Source organism: Caloenas nicobarica, chromosome 16 (genome assembly GCF_036013445.1).
Source record: "Caloenas nicobarica isolate bCalNic1 chromosome 16, bCalNic1.hap1, whole genome shotgun sequence".
Lineage (NCBI taxonomy): Eukaryota > Metazoa > Chordata > Aves > Columbiformes > Columbidae > Caloenas > Caloenas nicobarica.
The window spans coordinates 13,020,231-13,038,159 of record NC_088260.1 but is presented as its reverse complement, the minus strand read 5'-3'; the positions used below and the strand labels follow the sequence as shown (position 1 = coordinate 13,038,159).

The 17,929-nt window shown below is 63.1% G+C and overlaps 2 protein-coding genes and 1 non-coding gene across 5 annotated transcripts in view; 2 read left to right on the top strand and 1 right to left on the bottom strand.

The window, feature by feature from the left end:
* Positions 1 to 6,351, top strand: part of AP1B1 (adaptor related protein complex 1 subunit beta 1) — a 28,960-nt gene extending 22,609 nt beyond the window's left edge. For all 3 annotated transcript variants that reach the window (XM_065646303.1, XM_065646302.1, XM_065646301.1), the window contains 6 exons: positions 704 to 849; positions 1,360 to 1,489; positions 2,408 to 2,492; positions 2,978 to 3,064; positions 3,685 to 3,839; positions 5,372 to 6,351. In XM_065646303.1, coding sequence (XP_065502375.1) covers positions 704 to 849; positions 1,360 to 1,489; positions 2,408 to 2,492; positions 2,978 to 3,064; positions 3,685 to 3,839; positions 5,372 to 5,446 — 678 coding nt within the window. In that variant the 3' untranslated portion in view covers positions 5,447 to 6,351. The remainder of the gene's footprint in view (positions 1 to 703; positions 850 to 1,359; positions 1,490 to 2,407; positions 2,493 to 2,977; positions 3,065 to 3,684; positions 3,840 to 5,371) is intronic.
* LOC135995471 (small nucleolar RNA SNORD125) lies at positions 934 to 1,037 on the top strand. The gene has a single exon (XR_010607124.1). It is a non-coding gene; the product is annotated as a small nucleolar RNA SNORD125 (small nucleolar RNA).
* A 167-nt stretch (positions 6,352 to 6,518) lies between the features above and the next one.
* On the bottom strand, positions 6,519 to 17,704 carry GAS2L1 (growth arrest specific 2 like 1). Its single transcript, XM_065646338.1, has 6 exons — positions 17,548 to 17,704; positions 15,837 to 16,491; positions 13,658 to 13,765; positions 12,742 to 12,838; positions 11,435 to 11,714; positions 6,519 to 8,618 (listed from the first exon to the last, which is right to left on the bottom strand). The coding sequence occupies exons 2-6, from the start codon at positions 16,479 to 16,481 to the stop codon at positions 7,520 to 7,522; spliced, it is 2,229 nt and encodes a 742-aa protein (XP_065502410.1). The 5' UTR covers positions 16,482 to 16,491; positions 17,548 to 17,704; the 3' UTR covers positions 6,519 to 7,519.
* Positions 17,705 to 17,929: the final 225 nt, after the last annotated feature.

Genomic DNA, 17,929 nt, shown 5'->3' with positions numbered 1-17,929 from the left:
CACAGGGGGTCTTCGTGTTCCCTGGGGGATGCAGAGCCCTGACCAGAGAGGACAGCTGGGATCTGTCGGGTCACAGCTCTGATTTTTGGGGCTTTGCTGTTTCATGTATGTGTGGTGAGGTTTAGAATCATAGAATCACAGAAGGGTTTGGGTTGCAGGGCCCTTCCCAGCTCCCCCAGTGCCCCCCTGCCATGAGCAGGGACATCTGCACCAGCTCAGGTTGCTCAGAGCCCCGTCCAGCCTCGCCTGGGATGTCTGCAGGGATGGTTCAGCCACCACCTCTCTGGCCAACCTGGGCCAGGCTCTCCCCACCTTCAGGGGCAACAATTTTTTCCTCGCGTCCAGCCTGAATCTCTCTCCTTTAATTTAAAACCATCATCCCTCGTCCTATCACAACAGGCCCTGCTCAAAACTCCCCATCTTTCTTATCAGCTCTTAAGTCCGGAAAGGTTGCAATAAGGTCTCCCCGGAGCTTCTCTTCTCCAGGCTGAACACCCCAACTCTCGCAGCTCTCCCTTCTCTCCAGAGGGGACACCTGGGATCTGTCAGGTCATGGCTCTGATTTTAGGGCCATCTGGGTGTCAGTAGCTGTGAAATGTCCCTGGTTTACAGACAAACACCCTGTGCGACTGTGCCGGGTTGGAGAGCACCAAAGGGTTCACTTTGGGTAAAACCCCAAGGGTTTCTTGTCTCCTTCCCCCAGGTCTGGCTCCCTGCCATGAAAGCCAAGGGGCTGGAGATCTCCGGTACCTTCAGCCGGCAGGTGGGCTCCATCGCCATGGATCTGGTGCTCACGAACAAGGCTCTGCAGGTCATGTCTGACTTCGCCATCCAGTTTAACCGTAACAGGTGAGATCAGGTCCTTCCTGGGCTGTGTGACACTGCCAAGCTCACCCCTGGAGTGGAGAAGGGTGGGAGGAAGGAGTTGCGAGCGCTGGGAACAGCCTCACGTGATGACCTTCTCTCTCTGATGGCTGTGGTGGTGATGAGCATCAACCCAAAGCCTCTAAGAAGTTGACTGAAGAGGCTGTTCCCCGGGCTCTGACCACATCCCATTACTTGTCCTCATGCTGAACCAATGTTTCCTTTTCCCTCAAAGGGACAGAACAAGGGATGGGCCTCAGGGAATGGTGCAGGAAGGTTAAAAATGGGTGGGGGTCTGTGTAGGAGGAAGGGGTAAGATTTTTGGGGCTCCATATTATTGGCCCAGCCTGGTGCTGGTCTGTGCAGCGGCAGCACGATGAGCTGGGGTGTCCTGGGGTCTGGGTGGAGGAAAGCAGGGAACCCCAGGGTTGTCCCTTCTGCCATTGCCCGCTGTCCCCCACCCTGAGCCCCTGCCCTGCTCGGGTGTCCCCACAGCTTCGGCCTGGCCCCGGCAGCTCCTCTCCAGGTCCACGCGCCTCTCGCCCCCAACCAGTCCGTGGAGATCTCTCTGCCGCTCAACACCGTCGGCTCCGTCATGAAAATGGACCCGCTGAACAACCTCCAGGTGGGGAACCTCAGGGGTGTCCCCTCCCGGGGGCTGGGGATGGGGCAGGGCTGTCCCGGGGTGAGCGTGCTCCCTTGGAGGAGGTGAGAAAGCAGGAATTGGGTGAGAAGAAACTCTCGCCTCATCATCTCTGCTGTCAGAGCTCAGTCTGGCTCTGATTTGACATCCAGCTCAGGCTGCGTCCTGCGCGGGGGAAGATTCTGGCTGACAGTGGCAGAGCTGAGACTGGGCTGAGCATCTGCTTGGTGTCCCAGTGTGGGGGGCGTGTGGAGCTGTGGTTCCCATGGCAGAGTGGGCAAAGGGGGCACAGCCCTGGCACAAGTGTGATGGGAGCGGCTGAGGGAGCTGGGGGTTCAGCTGGAGAACAGGAGCTGAGGGGAGACCTTCTGATCTCTGACCTGCCTGAAAGGAGCTTGGAGCCAGGGGGGGTCGGGCTCTGCTCCCCAGGAACAAGCGCCAGGAGCAGAGGAAACGGCCTCAAGTTGCGCCAGGGGAGGTTGAGGTTGGATGTGGGGAACAATTTCTTCCCCCAAGGGCTGTCGGGCACTGGAACAGGCTGCCCAGGGCAGTGGTGGAGTCACCATCCCTGGAGGGGTTGGACAGACGGAGATGAGGTTCTCAGGGACATGGGTCAGTGCCAGGGCTGGGGGAACGGTTGGACTTGATGGTCTTGAGGGTCTTTTCCAACCAAAATGATTCTGTGATCTCCCCTGTACACTGGAGACGGTGGCACACCTGGGAGCGCACTGGCCTGCAGGATGGGGATGCTGGCAGCTCCAGCTCCCATCTGGCAGCTGCCAGGCTCTTGCCTGCGATGTCACCCTTGCTGGGTGACACCTGGCTCAGGAAGGGTTGGTGGGATGGAATGAGATGCTTGCCACTCAGAGGTTTTCAGGTCCCCATGTCCTTCCATCCTAGGTTGCAGTAAAAAACAACATCGACGTCTTCTACTTCAGCACCCTGTACCCGCTGCACATCCTCTTCGTGGAGGACGGGAAGATGGGTGAGTCGGAGCACGGGTGGCTGTGCCTCCTGCAAGATGTCCTTGTGCTGCCTGTCTGGAGGTGCCACCCCAGCCCCTGAAATCCTCCCGGCCATGTTCCCAGCCCTGAGGACGGAGTGGGGAGCCGTGGGGAGCCAGATGCCCCTGGCAGTTGCAGATGGGGATGCTGCCACGCCAGCATGACTGCCTGAGATGGCCTGAGCCACCTTCTAACTCCCCACTGCCAGGAAGAGCTTCACTCACTGCTTATTTTCCCTTCCCTGGCGCTCACCAGCCCCTTCCCCAAGCCAGCACAGCTTGCTGACCCCCCAAAACGGGCGGCCCTCCTGCGGCTGGGTCAGACTGCCATGGGGAAGCTGCTGGCGGGGTTGGCAGTGTGACATCTCGGTGACATGGCAGCGTGCGGCCCGTGTTGTAGCCCCTTTGGGAGGTGGAGGGGATGGCTGGTCCTGGAGCTTCACCGGTGGTTTCACTCCTCGCTGCAGAGCGGCAGATGTTCCTGGCCACTTGGAAGGACATTCCTAACGAGAATGAGGTGCAGTTCCAGATCAAAGACTGTTCTCTCAGCGCAGGTGGGTCCCAACCCTGCAGAAGGACCCGGCTCAGCTCACAGCTGGTGACCAGTTCACCCCAGTTATCGCAGCCCAGGCTGCGGGGAGGCGGGAGCTCCTTTCCCACTGTGCCCACTCCGTATCTCCAAGAGGGAGCTGCTGCTTTCCTTGATATTCTCTGGAGCTGCCAAGTTTCTACAACCAGTTGTTCTCTACCCACTGGGGATGTCCCCGCTGCCAGGGACAGTTGCTGTGCCCCCCCATGGCACCAGTCTGGGGCAGAGAAGCTGAACTGGCTCACTGGCAGCGTGGGCAGGAGCCAGGGCCGGGCTCCCTGGCGCCTCTTCACACCCCCAGCTCCTTCTCCGGGAGATTTGTTGCCAAGTGGGACGTGCACACCCGGGATGGGGACAGCCAAGTCCTTTCAGTCCCGCTGGCAGTGGTGAGCTGAGCTTTGTGGAGCGATAGAGCTCGGGGCTGTTATCTGCCCTCCCCGGGGAGACCCGGGCTGAATAGAGCCCTTCTCGCTGTGCAGGGACGGCGGGTTTTGGATGTGGGGAGAGGAAAGGGAGGAGAAGATGGGGCAGGAGCACATCCAAAGGGTGTTCAGCCCCTGGCAGCAGCTCTCTCCTCCCGCACAGATGCTGTCAGCAACAAGCTCCAAGGCAGCAACATCTTCACCATCGCCAAGAGGAACGTGGAGGGTCAAGACATGCTCTACCAGTCCCTGAAGCTCACCAACGGCATCTGGGTGCTGGCAGAGCTCCGGATCCAGCCCAGCAATCCCAGCTTCACGGTATGGCCTGTCCCCTGCCCCCTGCCTCCGAAACAGCCCTGAGCCGAGGCTGCTGCCCACCTGCTCTCTGCTCAGAGCCCGGGTCGGGCTGGGTGATCCTGCAGCAGGTCTGTGGTGGCAGGAACCCCCCAGCTGCTGTCACAGAATCACAGAACAGCTTGGGTTGCAGGGACCTCCCCAGCTCCCCCAGTGCCCCCCCTGCCACGAGCAGGGACATCTGCACCAGCTCAGGTTGCTCAGAGCCCCGTCCAGCCTGGCCTGGGATGTCTCCAGGGATGGTTCATCCACCACCTCTCTGGCCAACCTGGGCCAGGCTCTCCCCACCCTCAGGGCCAACAATTTCTTCCTCATGTCCAGCCTGAATCTCCCTCCTTTACTTTAAAACCATCACACCTTGTCCTATTGCAACAGCCCCTGTGGTAAACTCTGTCCCCATCCCTCTGACAGGCACTGTTGGTGCCAGTCCCAGTGTCCATCTCACATGGGGAGGTGACATGGTCTGTGCTCTGCAGGAGGGCTCAGTGTCCCCTGGGCCACCCTCCTGGCACCGGGGAGCACAGTGGTGGCAGCAGAAGGAAGGAGAAATGTCCCAGCTCACCCACACATCTGTTAAAATAAAAACCCCAACCCTGGCCCTTTCTGGGGGCATCCTCGGCTGCAAACAGCCTTGGAGCAGAGTTCCGTCCTTGTCTCAGGCACAAGCCCCGTGTCCCGTGTTCCCTGCCCTGTCCCCTCCCCACCTTCCTCGCAGCCTTTTTCCTTTGGGCTGGGACACACCGTGTCGCCTTGACTCACCTCTCTCTGTATCTCCATCCCTGCTGCCCTCCTGCCCTTGCCGCCTGCCCGCTCTTGCAGGATTTGGAGGTTAGCAGACTGGTTTTTACTGGGTAGCAGACTGTTTTTTGCCCCGGCTTCGTGCTCTCTCTGGCTGCTGCCTGATTATTTCCCCCCCCCGATGTTTCCACCCGCCTGCGCTGTCCTGCCAGCCTCGGAGCTTTGTCGGAGGTGAATGTTTTGAGAGTCAGGGTGTTCCCACCACCCTCCTGGGTTCCCTTGGGCTGAGGAAACCTGCAACTCCTCATCCAGGAGGATTCCCTGCTCAGCCCTGCTGTGCTGAGCCCTCCCCGCTGGCCCGTGGGCTGAGTCACTGGAGTTTGAAGTAGTTTAATATTTAATGCTTGAGCAAATAAGCGAAGGGGGCTTAGGAGAGGACGATGCCTTTGGGGGAACAGCTCGCCCCCAAGCTCTAGGCGGTGAATCACACCCCAAGCGCTGATGTGTGTCTGTGCCTCTGCCTGTTGTGCCCTCCCTGCCTGCGCTGCATGTGGATGTCTCTGCTCCTCGACCGGCCCAGGGGAGCAGCGTTTGGGGTGTTTATCTTGCTTTTATCCGTCCGAACTAAGGAGCTGGGGCCACCCCCTGCCCCGTGCGGGGGGCTGCTGCAGCATGCAGGGCTTTGTGCTTCAGGGCTGGTGGCTTCACAATGTAGAAGGTGCCATGACCCCCCCACCTCTCCTCCTCTCTCCCTGCAGTTGTCCCTGAAATGCCGAGCGCCTGAGGTGTCCCAGTACGTGTACCAAGCCTACGAGACCATCCTGAAGAACTGAGGTGCTGCCACAGCCCGTCCTCCTCCTCCTCCTCTCCCTTTCCTGCCCGAGGACGTGGGGCAGGACCCGTGTGCATGTCTCCTCTCCATCCTGCCGAGGAACCAGCCCTGGGGCCCCAAAAACGGAGCCCCTGCTCCCACCTCTGGGGGGCTGGGGAGGGCAGGGGTGTCCCCCTGTCCCTGCATCCCTGTGCAAATCTGTGTGAGTGACGCCGTGTCCTTCTCGCTGATGTTGCCCCACCAAGAGCCCTGTTTCACTCTCCAGATCCTGGTGCCTGTTTTTGGACAGGTGGGGGCCACTCTCCTCCTCCCCTTCGTGTCCCCCACCCTGCAGAAATCCCTCTCCCTGCTGGTGTCTGCCCAGGGTGGGGTCCGGGAAAAGGTTCAGCACTTCTCAGCCCTGGGAAGAGCCTGTTCGGTGCATGTTGGCCCCCAAAGTCTCCTAGGGTTGGGGCTTCATCCTCCCCCTACGGCAGCTCCTGCCTGTCCCCGGTTCAGGAGAGCCCTGGGTGACCCCCCCCCCATCCCTCTGGGGGGGTCTCCCCCCATGGGAGCTGTTCCCAAAGGTCCTAGAAGGGCTCAAGGATCTCAAATTTGAGCCTGTACTTAAAAGTGCAGTAAAAAAAGGGCTTTTCCAGCCCCCGCAGGGGGGCCAGGAGGGTTCTGAGCATCAAATCATGCTGCCCTCACCCCTCTCCAGCCCCACAGCTCCCTCTGCTCCCCGCTGTCACCCATGGGTGCCGGAGAGGATGTGCCACCTTCCCCTGTGGTGACACTGCTCCTTTCCCCCCCTCAAATAAAGCCATGGGTTACCCCTAACTAGAAGCATTCAGTGCAGGAAATCTCTAATATATAAAATACAAACATATTGTGTGTTCACTCATTTTAAGCAAACAGTGAATAAAGGTGACATCTGCCCATGGAGCTGCTGTTGGGGCGGGGGGGGGGGGGTGTTATCCTGAGCTTAGTGACCCCCAGGGACACTGTGAGCTCCCTCCCAGCAGTGTCCTGCCCTGGGGTTGGGGACAAGACTGAGGTTCCCCAGGAGGTGACAGCCCTGTCCCCAGCTCTGCTCCAGGACACCCAATGGGGCACTGCCACCACCAGCCCTGTTCCCGGGGGAGGTAAGTGGTGGGTACTATAGGGGACACCCCACTTTGTGAATCCCCGATGTCACAGCGGGATGGCCACCACCAGCAGGTCTGGAGCCCACGGTGACCCACCACCTGCCCAGCCGTGGGCAGTGGCTCAGGTCCTGTGTCCCCCCGTGCCCCCAGGACAGATGACAGGACGTGGTGGGTTCAGCTCTGTTGGTCTTTACTGGCTTGGGGTGCACACAGGGGAGGGGGCCTCGGTGGCCTGGGCAGGGGCCTCCATGCACAGCCCTGTCCCGCCTTGGGGACATCAACATGCTATGGACAACCCAACCGACTAGGGCTGTTGGGTGCTGGAGAGGAAGAAGAGACTCCCCCCCGCCCCCCCGAAAGAGAGGTTGTTACATCAAGTTGCATGTCCCCAAGTCATCTCGGATGAAGAGGAGACAGTAGGCAGCCAAACATGATATGAAGAGAAGGCAGCCATGAAAAGAATGTGAAGGAAGACGGGAAGAGACGATCACATGAAAAGATGACCGGAAGGCCAAAAAGGAGGAGAAGGATGAGGAGCAAATGACATGAAGGTATCAAGAGGAGGAGAAGGCCAAGAAGCGAGGATGACAGAAAAGATCAAGAAGAGATGAAAAGAGCTGGTTGCTCTCCAGCCTTATTCCCAAGTGTTTGGGACACAACTTTCTGCTCCGGCCACCATCACCATGCCCATGTCATGACCACTATCCATGGAGCTGCTCTCCATGGGGACCGGGGTGCGCCCTGGGTGCTCTGCACCCCCCTGGGGCTGGGGGCTCCTGGCAGAGCCCAACCACCTGCCAACAGTCACCAAGAGGAGTCCTGACTCCCCGGCCACCGTGGTCCATGGCCCGGCCGGGGCCTCTCCATGCAGGTGCCACCAGCAGCAGCAGCTCCATGATGGGGACCTTCTCCCCATCCTCCCACCCATGGCCACCAAGCCGGGCGTCTCACGGCCAGTTGTCCTCGTCCAGCGCCCCATGCTCCTGGGGACCCCAGGAGAGGACGCTCTGCAGAGCCCCCCAGGGCTGGGGGTGGCCGGGAGGGGCTTGGGGGGGAGCTGCCCCATAGCCCCGTGGGGTGGGGATCCTGGACGGCTTCTTGTGGGGCTGCGTGTCCAGCCGGGGCTTGGCCCGGGGGTGCGGGGACATGGCGGGCAGGGAAGGCAGCGGGGGGGCGTCCGCCAGGGCGGGGGGGGCCTCCTCCAGCTCGTCCTCCCCCGCCGCCCACTCGGTGTCGGACTCGGGCCCCCCCCGGCTGTTCCAGGCGGCCGGGAAGCAGCTGCTCTCGTCGGAGGAGCTGGAGAGGACGCTCCGCAGCCCCGTGTCCCCCGGCGAGGGGGTCGGCGCGGGGGGGCCGCCCCCGTTGCCGCTCCGCCGGGTGTCCTCGCCGGGGGGGCCCTGCTTGCCGAACACGCTGAGCGAGGACGAGGAAGAGCTGGACGAGCAATAAGCCGAGTCGGCGGGTGCCGCGGGGAGCAGCGGGGGGGTCTCCCCGAGCTCCAGCTCCGCCATGAGCCGCGTGTTGGCCAAAAACTCCTCCTCCAGCCGCCGGAACAGCCGCTGCTCCTGCCCGGGCTCCAGCGGCGCCCGCAGCCGCCGGCCCAGCTCCTCCAGCTCCCGCTGCAGCTCCTCCCCGGGACCCCCGTCCCCGGGGCCCCCCCCCAGCGAGCAGCGGCGCCGGGGGGCGGCGGGCCGGGCCGGGGGGCGGCTGCGGGGGGGGCTGGCGGGCCGGGGGGGCTCTGCCCGCGCCCACGAGTGCTGCCCGTCCCGCCGGCGGCTGATGAGCAGCAGCGGCTGCGGCCCGGGGGGGCCGCCGGGGGGGCCGTGGCTGCGGGCCCGGGGGGGAGCTCGGCCGGGGCCGTTGGGGACCCGGGAACGGCCGCGCTCCTCCGGACCCGCTCGGGGAGGCTGCGGGGGGCCCCCCCGGGAGGGGTCTCGGCGGCGCGGGGGGGCCCCGTCCCGCGGGCCCGGGGGGGCGCTCTGCGCGGAGGACGCGGAGGAGTCGCTGTCGCCCGAGCAGCGGCGGGAGCGGGCGGGGTCCCGGGGCCTGGGGGGGAGAAGGAGGGATGGGGGGGCAGTGCGACCCCCCCACATTGCACACCCGGCATTGTAACCCCCGTTACAGACTCACTGAACACCCCGCTGCCCCCCCATTGCATCCCCCCCACCTTGCACCCAGCATTGCGAACCCCGTTACACACCCCCTTGTAGCCCCCCCCATTGCCTCCCACTTGCTCCCCCGTTGTCCCCCATTGCACACCCATTGTAACCCTCACTTGCCCCCCCACCCCCCCGCAGACCCCATTGCCACCCCACTGCGCCCCCATTGCCCCCTCCCCATTGCCTATTTGCCCCCCGCATTGTGCCCCTTTGCACCCTGTTGTGTCCCATTTGCACCCCCCCCCCATTGTCACCCCATTGCATCCCCATCGTCCACATTTGCCCCCCCCACTTTTCCCCATTGCACACCTATTGTACCCCCCATTGCACACTCATTGTCCCTCACTGTCCCCATTGCAGCCCCCCCCATTGCAGACCCCATTAACCCCATTGCCCACCACTTTTCCCCATTGCCCCCATTATCCCTACTGTAGCCCCTCCCATTGCACACCCATTGTACCCCCCATCTGACCCCCACTGCCACCCCATTGTCACCCATTGCCCTCATTTGCCCCCCCACTTTTCCCCATTGCCCCCCATCGTCCCTATTGCACACCCATTGTCCCCATTTATCACCATTGTCCCCATTGCACCCTCCATCGCAGACCCCATTGCCCCCCACTATGCTCCCATTGCCCCCTCATTGCACACCCATTGCCTCCCCATTGCACACCCATTGTACCTCCTCATTTGCCCCCCCATTTCCACCCTGTTGTCTCCCATTTGCTCCCCATTGTCCCCATTTGCCCCTCACTTTTCCCCATTGCACACCCATTATCTCCCCATTGCCACTCCATTGTCCCAATTGCCCCATTTCCCCCCCCCCACTTTTCCCCATTGCACACCTATTGTACCCCCCATTGCACCATTGCCCCCACTATCCCCATTGCAGCCACCCTATTGCACACTCATTGTCCCCCACTGTCCCCATTGCAGCCCCCATTGCCCCCAACCCATGGCCATCCATTCCACCCCCCCATTGCCCCCCAATTTGCCCCTCCATTCCACCCCCCCATCACACTCGCCATTACCCCCCATTATCCCTATTGCGGCCCCCCCATCGTCCCTCCTGGTCCCCATTTATCATCATTGTCCCCATTGCACCCCCATTGCCTCCCCATCGCCACCCCATTGTCCCACTTGCCCCACCCCCACTTTCCCCATTGCATCATCGCCTCCCATCATCCCCATTGCAGCCAACCCATTGCCACCCATTCCACCCCCATTGCAGAACCCATTGCACCCCAATTTGCCCCTCCATTCCACCCTCCCCATTGCACTCTCCATTACCCCCAATTCTTGCTATTTCAGTGCCCCATTGTCCCCCATTATCGCCACTGCAGCCCCTCATTGCACACTCATTGTCCCCATTTATCACCATTGTCCCCATTGCACCCCATTGCCCCAATTGCCCCCATACCCCCCCCTTTTCCCCATTGCACACCCATTGTACCCCCCATTATCCCCATTGCAGCCAACCCATGGCCACCCATTCCGCCCCCCCATTGCAGACCCCATTGCCCCCCAATTTGCACCTCCATTCCACCCCCCTATTGCACTCTCCATTACCGCCCATTCTCCCTATTGCAGCCCCCCATTGTCCCCCATTATCCCCATTGCAGCCTCCCATTGCACACCCATTGTCCCCATTTATTACTATTGTCCCCATTGCACCTCCACTGCCCCAATTGCCCCCATTCCCCTCCCTTTTCCCCATTGCACACCATTGTACCCCCCATTATTCCCATTGCACCCCCCATTATTCCCATTGCACCCCCCATCACCTCCCATTATCCCCATTGCAGCCAACCCATGGCCACCCATTCTGCCCCACCATTGCAGACCCCATTGCCCCCCAATTTGCCCCTCCATTCCACCCCCCCATTGCACTCTCCATTACCCGCCATTGTCCCCATTGCAGCCCCCCATTATCCCCATTGCAGCCCCCCATTGCACACCCATTGTCCCCAATTGCCCCCATTCCCTCCATTGCACACCATTGTACCCCCCATTATCCCCATTGACCCCCATCGCCTCCCATTATCCCCATTGCAGCCAACCCATGGCCACCCATTCTGCCCCCCATTGCAGACCCCTTTGCCCCCCAATTTGCCCCTCCATTCCACCCCCCCGCCTTGCACTCTCCATTACCCCCGATTCTCCCTATTGCAGTGTCCCCATTGTCCCCCATTATCCCCATTGCAGCCCCCCATTGCACACCCATTGTCCCCCTTGCACCCCCATTGCCCCCATTCCCCATTGCACACCCATCGTACCCCCCATTATCCCCATTGCAGCCAACCCATGGCCACCCATTCTGCCCCCCATTGCAGACCCCATTGCCCCCCCAATTTGCACCTCCTTTCCACCCCCCCATTGCACTCTCCATTACCGCCCATTCTCCCCATTGCAACCCCCCATTGACCCCCTTATCCCCATTCATCACCATTGTCCCCATTGCCTCCCTTTGTCCCCATTACCCCCAACTCCCCTCCAGCTCCTTCCCACCACCCCATGGCCGTGACCCCCCACTACGAGGAAAAAGGACTCAGCCCCACGGCAGGCACCAGCCCCACGGCGGGGCGAACGCCCCGCCGTGGGGCTGGAGCCTGCCGTGGGGCTGAGCAGCTGTGGGTTCCCCTACTGCGCTTCCATCCCCTGTCCCCTGCCATTGTCCCCCCCCAGCACCCATGGGTGCCCTACCTGATCCCCCCGGCCACCCGCGGCTCCATGGGGCTCCTCGAAGGGCTGGCAGACCCAGATGGGGGTCCCAGACCCCCTCCCCTTGGGGGCAACCCATCCTGCTTGGCACCGGCCGCTGGCTTTGGGATGTCCCCAAGGACCCTCTGTTGGTGGCCACCTCGCTCCGTCCTGCTGTCCCCAACGCGGGGCCGGCGGGGGGTGCTGGGGCTGGGGGAGAAGCTGCGGGGAGCTGCTTTTTGGGGGGAGAAGACGGGGGTGCGGGGCTGGGGCAGGCGGTGAGCTGGAAATGGAGATGTGGTGGGTCAGCGGGGGGTGGAAAAAAAAAAATCTCTTGTCACCCACCCACCTTTTCCACCCTGGGGTTTGCCAGGTTAATCAATTTGGCCGAAAACCCGCTTTTCCTCACCCACTGATTTGTTTCCCCTATCAGCCGGATCAGCGGCCCAGCCCAGTGAAACATGGTGAGGTGGGGGTGACAGGCTGGAGAGTTGGGCAGGGAAAATTTAATGAAATAGAACAAGGGCAAGTGTAGAGTCTTGCATCTGGGCAGGAACAACCCCAGGTTCCAGTGTAAGTTGGGGAATGACCTGTTGGAGAGCAGAGTAGGGGAAAGGGACCTGGGGGTCCTGGGGACAGCAGGGTGACCATGAGCCAGCACTGGGCCCTTGTGGCCAGGAAGGCCAGTGGGACCTGGGGGGGATTAGAAGGGGGTGGTCAGTAGGTCAGAGAGGTTCTCCTGCCCCTCTGCTCTGCCCTGGTGAGACCTCATCTGGAATATTGTGTCCAGTTCTGGGCCCCTCAGCTCCAGCAGGACAGGGAACTGCTGGAGAGAGTCCAGCGCAGCCACGAAGATGCTGCAGGGAGTGGAGCATCTCCCGTGTGAGGGAAGGCTGAGGAGCTGGGGCTCTGAGCTGGAGAAGAGGAGACTGAGGGGCGACTCATTCATGGGGATCAATATGGAAAGGGGGAGTGTCAGGAGGATGGAGCCAGGCTCTTCTGGGTGACAACCAATGACAGGACAAGGGGCAATGGGTGCAAACTGGAGCACAGGAGGTTCCACTTAAATATGAGAAGAAACTTGTTCCTGGTGAGGGTGCCAGAGCCTGGCCCAGGCTGCCCAGGGAGGCTGTGGAGTCTCCTTCTCTGCAGACATTCCAACCCGCCTGGACACCTTCTGTGTAACCTCATCTGGGTGTTCCTGCTCCGGCGGGGGGGTTGCACTGGATGAGCTTCCGAGGTTCCTTCCAGTCCCTGACATTCTGGGATTCTGTGGCACCGGCCATGGGGGGTTCCCTGGGGACACTCACCGAGGGAGGAGCAGCGACACGGGTCGTGCTTGTCCAGGTAATGTTCCAGTGTGTCCCAGCCGCCGCCAACACGCACCATCACGTGGCTCCTCAGCACCTGGGGACAGCCCTGCCCGTCACCCTGCCCGGCCCCCATTGCACACCCATTGCACCTCCTCATTTGCCCCCCCGTTGCCCCCCATTTCCACTCTGTTGTCTCCCATTCCCCCCCCCATTCTGCCCGTTTGCCCCCCACTTTTCCCCATTGCAGCCCCCATTATCCCCATTGCAGCCCCTCACTGCACACCCATTGTCCCCACTTATCACTATTGTCCCCATTGCATCCCCCCACTGCAAACCCCATTGCCCCCATTGCCTATTTGCCCCCGCATTGTGCCCCATTGCACTCCCATTGCACCTCCTCATTTGCCCCCCCCGTTGCCCCCCATTTCCACCCCATTGTCTCCCATTCCCCCCCCATTGTCACCCCATTGCTCCCCATTTACCCCTCACTTTTCCCACTGCACGCCCCCATTATCCCCATTGCAGCCCCTCATTGCACATCCATTGTCCCCATTTATCACCATTGTCCCCACTGCACCCCATTGATTTCCCATTTGCCCCCCATTGCACACCCTTTGTATCCCCCCATCTCCTCCCCACTTTTCCCCATTGTACACCCATTGACCCCATCATTTGACGCCCCCATTGCTTCCCCATTGCTCCCCCCCCCGCTTTTCCCCATCGTACCCCCATTGCACCATCGCCCCCCATTATCCCCATTGCCTGTCCCCCTGCCTGGCCCTCAGGATGCGAACAACCCCCCCGACCCCTGGGGGTGCAGCTACACGCACTGGCCATGAACACCCCCCAGGTCCCCAACATGGGGCAGCTTATGGAGCAAATTCAGCCGGGGACCCACCCACCCGGCTCTTACCCGGACGAAGATGAGGGTGCTGGAGTCGCCCACTTTGTATTTGCCCTCGGAGACTTTGACCATGGGGAACTGGGAGGGGCAGGAGCAGCAGCCCAGGATCTCCCGCACCTGTGGCACAGAGCTGGGGGGTTGGCGGGGTGCGGACCCCCAGCTATAGGGGCCCCGGGAGGGGCTTCCCGCAGACACCCGCCCCCCGAGCAGGCTGAGAACTGGCACAACTCACTTCATCTGCTGCCAGCACCGCTGCGTGGAGCCCACCCACTGCAGGACCCCCGGCTGTGGGGGGCTCAGAGCTGCCCCAAAACTGGGGAGGAGGAGCCCTGCTAATCCAGCCTCCCTGGGAATTTGCCCCCCCCCAGCACCCCGCTATGGGGCAGGGACCCCCAGCTGCACCCCACAGGCATCAACAGCAAAGGGGTAAAGTCCGTTTCTGTTGGTTTTGTTTTTTTTTTTTTTTCCCCAAAAAACTTTAACATCTGGCACCACTGAAAAACCAAAGGGAGGGTTTGGGGGGCCATGCGGGGGACCCCCCATCGCCGTGGGGCTGCAGGACTGTGCTGCCCGTGCCCTGCCTGCCCGCGGCGCGCCCGGCGGGGCTGACGTCAGGGATTAGGCCGGTTGCCACGGGGGGACGCGGGGACGCGGCTGCATCCTGCCCGGGGATGGGGAGAGCGAGGGGGGGTTGGGTTTTGTTTTTAATAATTTTTTGTTTTCTTTCAGTTCTGCTTTTCTGCCCGTCGCAGGGTCCAGCCAGGGCAGGATCCGGCCACTCCTGCTCCCATCCGGGGTAGCAGCCGGGCGACAAGGTCAGCGCTAACCGGGGAAACCGAGGCACGGGGCGGGGGGGCTCCTGACCCTGCTGCCATCCCGGGGGGGCGCAGGGACCAGCCGGGCCGGATCCGGCACCGTCAGGCTCCTCCCCGGCTCCAGCGCTGCCCATAAAAGCCGATGGCGAGGAATTACGCAGCCCGGAAAAATGCAGCCGTGCTTGGCAGCACCCGGCTGGGGGGCTGGGGGGGGCTTGGGGGGGCAGCAGCGGAGGGGGGGCCCCCCCTTTGCAGTGCACTGGGTGTGTGGGGGGTGCAGGACGCTCCCCCCGCTTCCCGAGTATGGCGGCTGCGACTTAATGAGGAATCGGGGTTTCAATTAAAAAACGGCTTTGAGCTTAGGGAGTCAGGGGAGGGCAGACCCCCCCCGCCCCCCCCGTGTGTGTCCCCCCCCCGGGTCACCCCTCCCATCCCTGTATTAATCCGCTGCCTCGTGCGCGGGCCGGATCCTGCACCCAGCGTGGCTTTAATCCCTCCTGAGCCTCCCGGCGTGGGGGGGTCCCTGCGCCCCCGCTCGTGGAGGGGACACCCCCCCACACCCCGAATGGTGGCCGTGAGCAGCCGGGTGTCCCATGTCCCTCTGTCTGTCCCGGGGACACCAGCCCGGGGTGCTGGGAGGAGAAGGGCCGGATCGGGCAGGAGCAGGTTCACTTGTGGATTGGAAGCGGTGGGGTGGAGGTGACACCCGTGTCCCCCCTGTGATGATGGTCATGGCCACCAGGATAACCTGTAGGAGGCTCCACGGGGCACCGGGGCCTGGCTGGGCAGCCAAGGACCTCCCACGGGCCATGGAGAGCCTGGTGGGTGGAGAAGGACATCCCATGGGTTGGGCAGAGAGGATGGACCATAGAGACAGACAGGACCTCCTACGGACCATAGAGCACCCACTGGGTGGACAGACAGGACCTCCTAGGGACCACAGAGCACCTGTTGGGTGGACAGACAGGACCTCCCATGGAGCATAGAGCACCCGTTGGGTGGACAGACAGGACCTCCTACAGACCACAGAGCACCCGTTGGGTGGACAGACAGGACCTCCTACAGACCACAGAGCACCTGTTGGGTGGACAGACAGGACCTCCCATGGAGCATAAAGCACCATGTTGGGTGGACAGAAAGGACCTCCTATGGACCATAGAGACATACAGGCCCTCCCATGGACCATAGAGCACCCACTGGGTGGACAGACAGGACCTCCTATGGACCATAGAGCACCCACTGGGTGGACAGACAGGACCTCCCATGGGCCACAGAGCACCATGTTGGGTGGACAGACAGGATCTCCCATGGACCACAGAGCCCCTATTGAGTGGACAGACAGGCCCCAAGGCTCCCAGGGGAGCGTGTCTCACCAGCTCATCCAGGTTCTTCAGGTCGCAGAGGGCGATGGGCCGGGCCCGGCCGGGGTAGGGTGGTGCCTGGTGGTCCCGGATCTCCTGGCGCGTGCCCAGCACGCCGAAGGTCATTTGGTCCCTCATCTCCTCCTCAATCTCCTCTTCCATCTGGATCAGCATGGGGGCCAGCATGCCAAACTTGGAGCCCCTCCTGGCCACCTCCAACAAGCAGAGGACAAAGTTCTTCTCATTCTTCTTCAGCACCAAGTCGTTGGTCTCGAACATGAGGACGTCCTGGATGCCGAGGTCCTGCCGGCACCACTGGATGAAGTTGGAGACGTTATCCCGGGCGACGAAGGAACCAGGCGCCACGTTCTTGGCTTGGAAGACGACCTCGTTCTGGGGGACGCGCATGCGGGCGGCCACCTCGGGGTGCCGCTGCTGGAAGTCCAGGGCGGTGCGGTTGACGTTGTTGGCGTGGCGGCAGAGGTGACAGCCCGTCTCCAGGCTCTCCAGGAAGGTGTCCACCTGGATGTCCAGGTCGTAGAGGGTGTTGAACCACTCGGCCAGGTCCTCCTTCATGGCCTCCAGGTACTCCTCGCTGGAGCGGAAGGGACGGATGCTCTTGGAGGCGGCCGACTGGATGTGGCTGGGGTCGGCCATGGTGAGATCCCTGCGGGGGGGCGGGCAACGGGCACCATTATGGGTAGGCAGCACCCCCCCAGCTTGTCTCCAAACAGTTTGGCCACCTGGTGTCCATCCCCCAGCCCTGGTGGCCCCTGTGTGCCTCAGTTTCCCCCACCCCTTACCTGTGGGCAGGAGGGTCACCACCCTCTCCTGAACCTGCCTGGTCCCAGCCAGGACCTGCAGCACCTGTGTCCCCCCCCACACCCTGTGTCCCCCCCCACCCTGTGTCCCCCCCGCCCTGTGTCCCCACACCCCGTGTCCCCCCTGCCCTGTTTACCCGCACCCTGTGTCCCCCCACCTATGTCCCCAACCCCGTGTCCCCCCCAGCCCACATCCCCTCCACCCCTTGTCCTCCCCACTCCACGTGCTCCCCATCCCGTGTCCCCCCCCCGCCCCGAGTTAATGAGTCACTTGTCATCAATCCCCCCCCAGCTCCTGCTGTGGGACTGCGGCAGAGCAGCCCCCCCCGCCCCCAAAAGCTGCCCAGTCATGGTGGGTGTCACCACCCCGGTGTCACCATGGTGGGAGCAGGTGACACCCCCAGGGACCGCGGCTGCCCCGGGGGGTCGTTGGCCCCCAGCGCCCAGCAATGATGGGGGGTTGGGTGCAGCCGGGGGGGTCCCTGCCCTCCCCAGTCGGGGGGGGGGGGTAAAGAACTGGTGACCCCCCCGTGCTGGGGGGAGCCCAGTGACCTCCCGCTGCTGCCCCCCCGCCCTGGGGGGTCCTTGTCCGTGGGGGTGTCACTGCGGCCGGGGGGGGCTCTGCTGGGGGGGTGTATCTATACCCGGCGGTCCCCCTTCCCTTAGCGGGGGTGTCTCTTTCTCGGGGGGGTCCTCTCTGCCGGGGGGGTCTCCTGTGCGGGGGGGGCCTTCCCCGGCGGGGGGGGGAGGAGGACGCCCTGGAATGGGGGGGGGTGGGGGGCAGCACCTGCGCGGCAGATGCCGCCGACTTATGCGGGAGACACGCGGGGCGGGGGGGACGGCCGCGGGGGTGCACAGAGACAGGGACCCCCCCAAAGCCCATCCCACCCCCCCGCACTCACCGCCGGCTCCGCGCTCCGCTACCGCCGGGCCGGGCCGCGCCGCCCGCCCGCTCCGCGCTCCGGGCCGGGCTGCGGCTCTGAGCGCCGGGGGGGCCCCGCCGCCCGGCCCCGCGCTGCCCCCGCCGCCATCCGGAGGGGCCGGGACCGGGAGCGCGACCGGGAGCCGAGCGGAGCGGAGCGGAGAGCGGCCGCCGCCCGCCCGCAGCCCCGCGCTGCCGCCGCCGCCGCGCCCCGGCCGGGAAGTTGGAGGCGGCCCAGAAAGGGCCGGGACGGGAGCGGCGGGCGGGGGGGGCGGGGACGGGCGCACACGCGGGACACGGACACGGCGGGGGGGGGCACGTACAGCGACACACAGACACGGCGACACACAGACACGGCGACA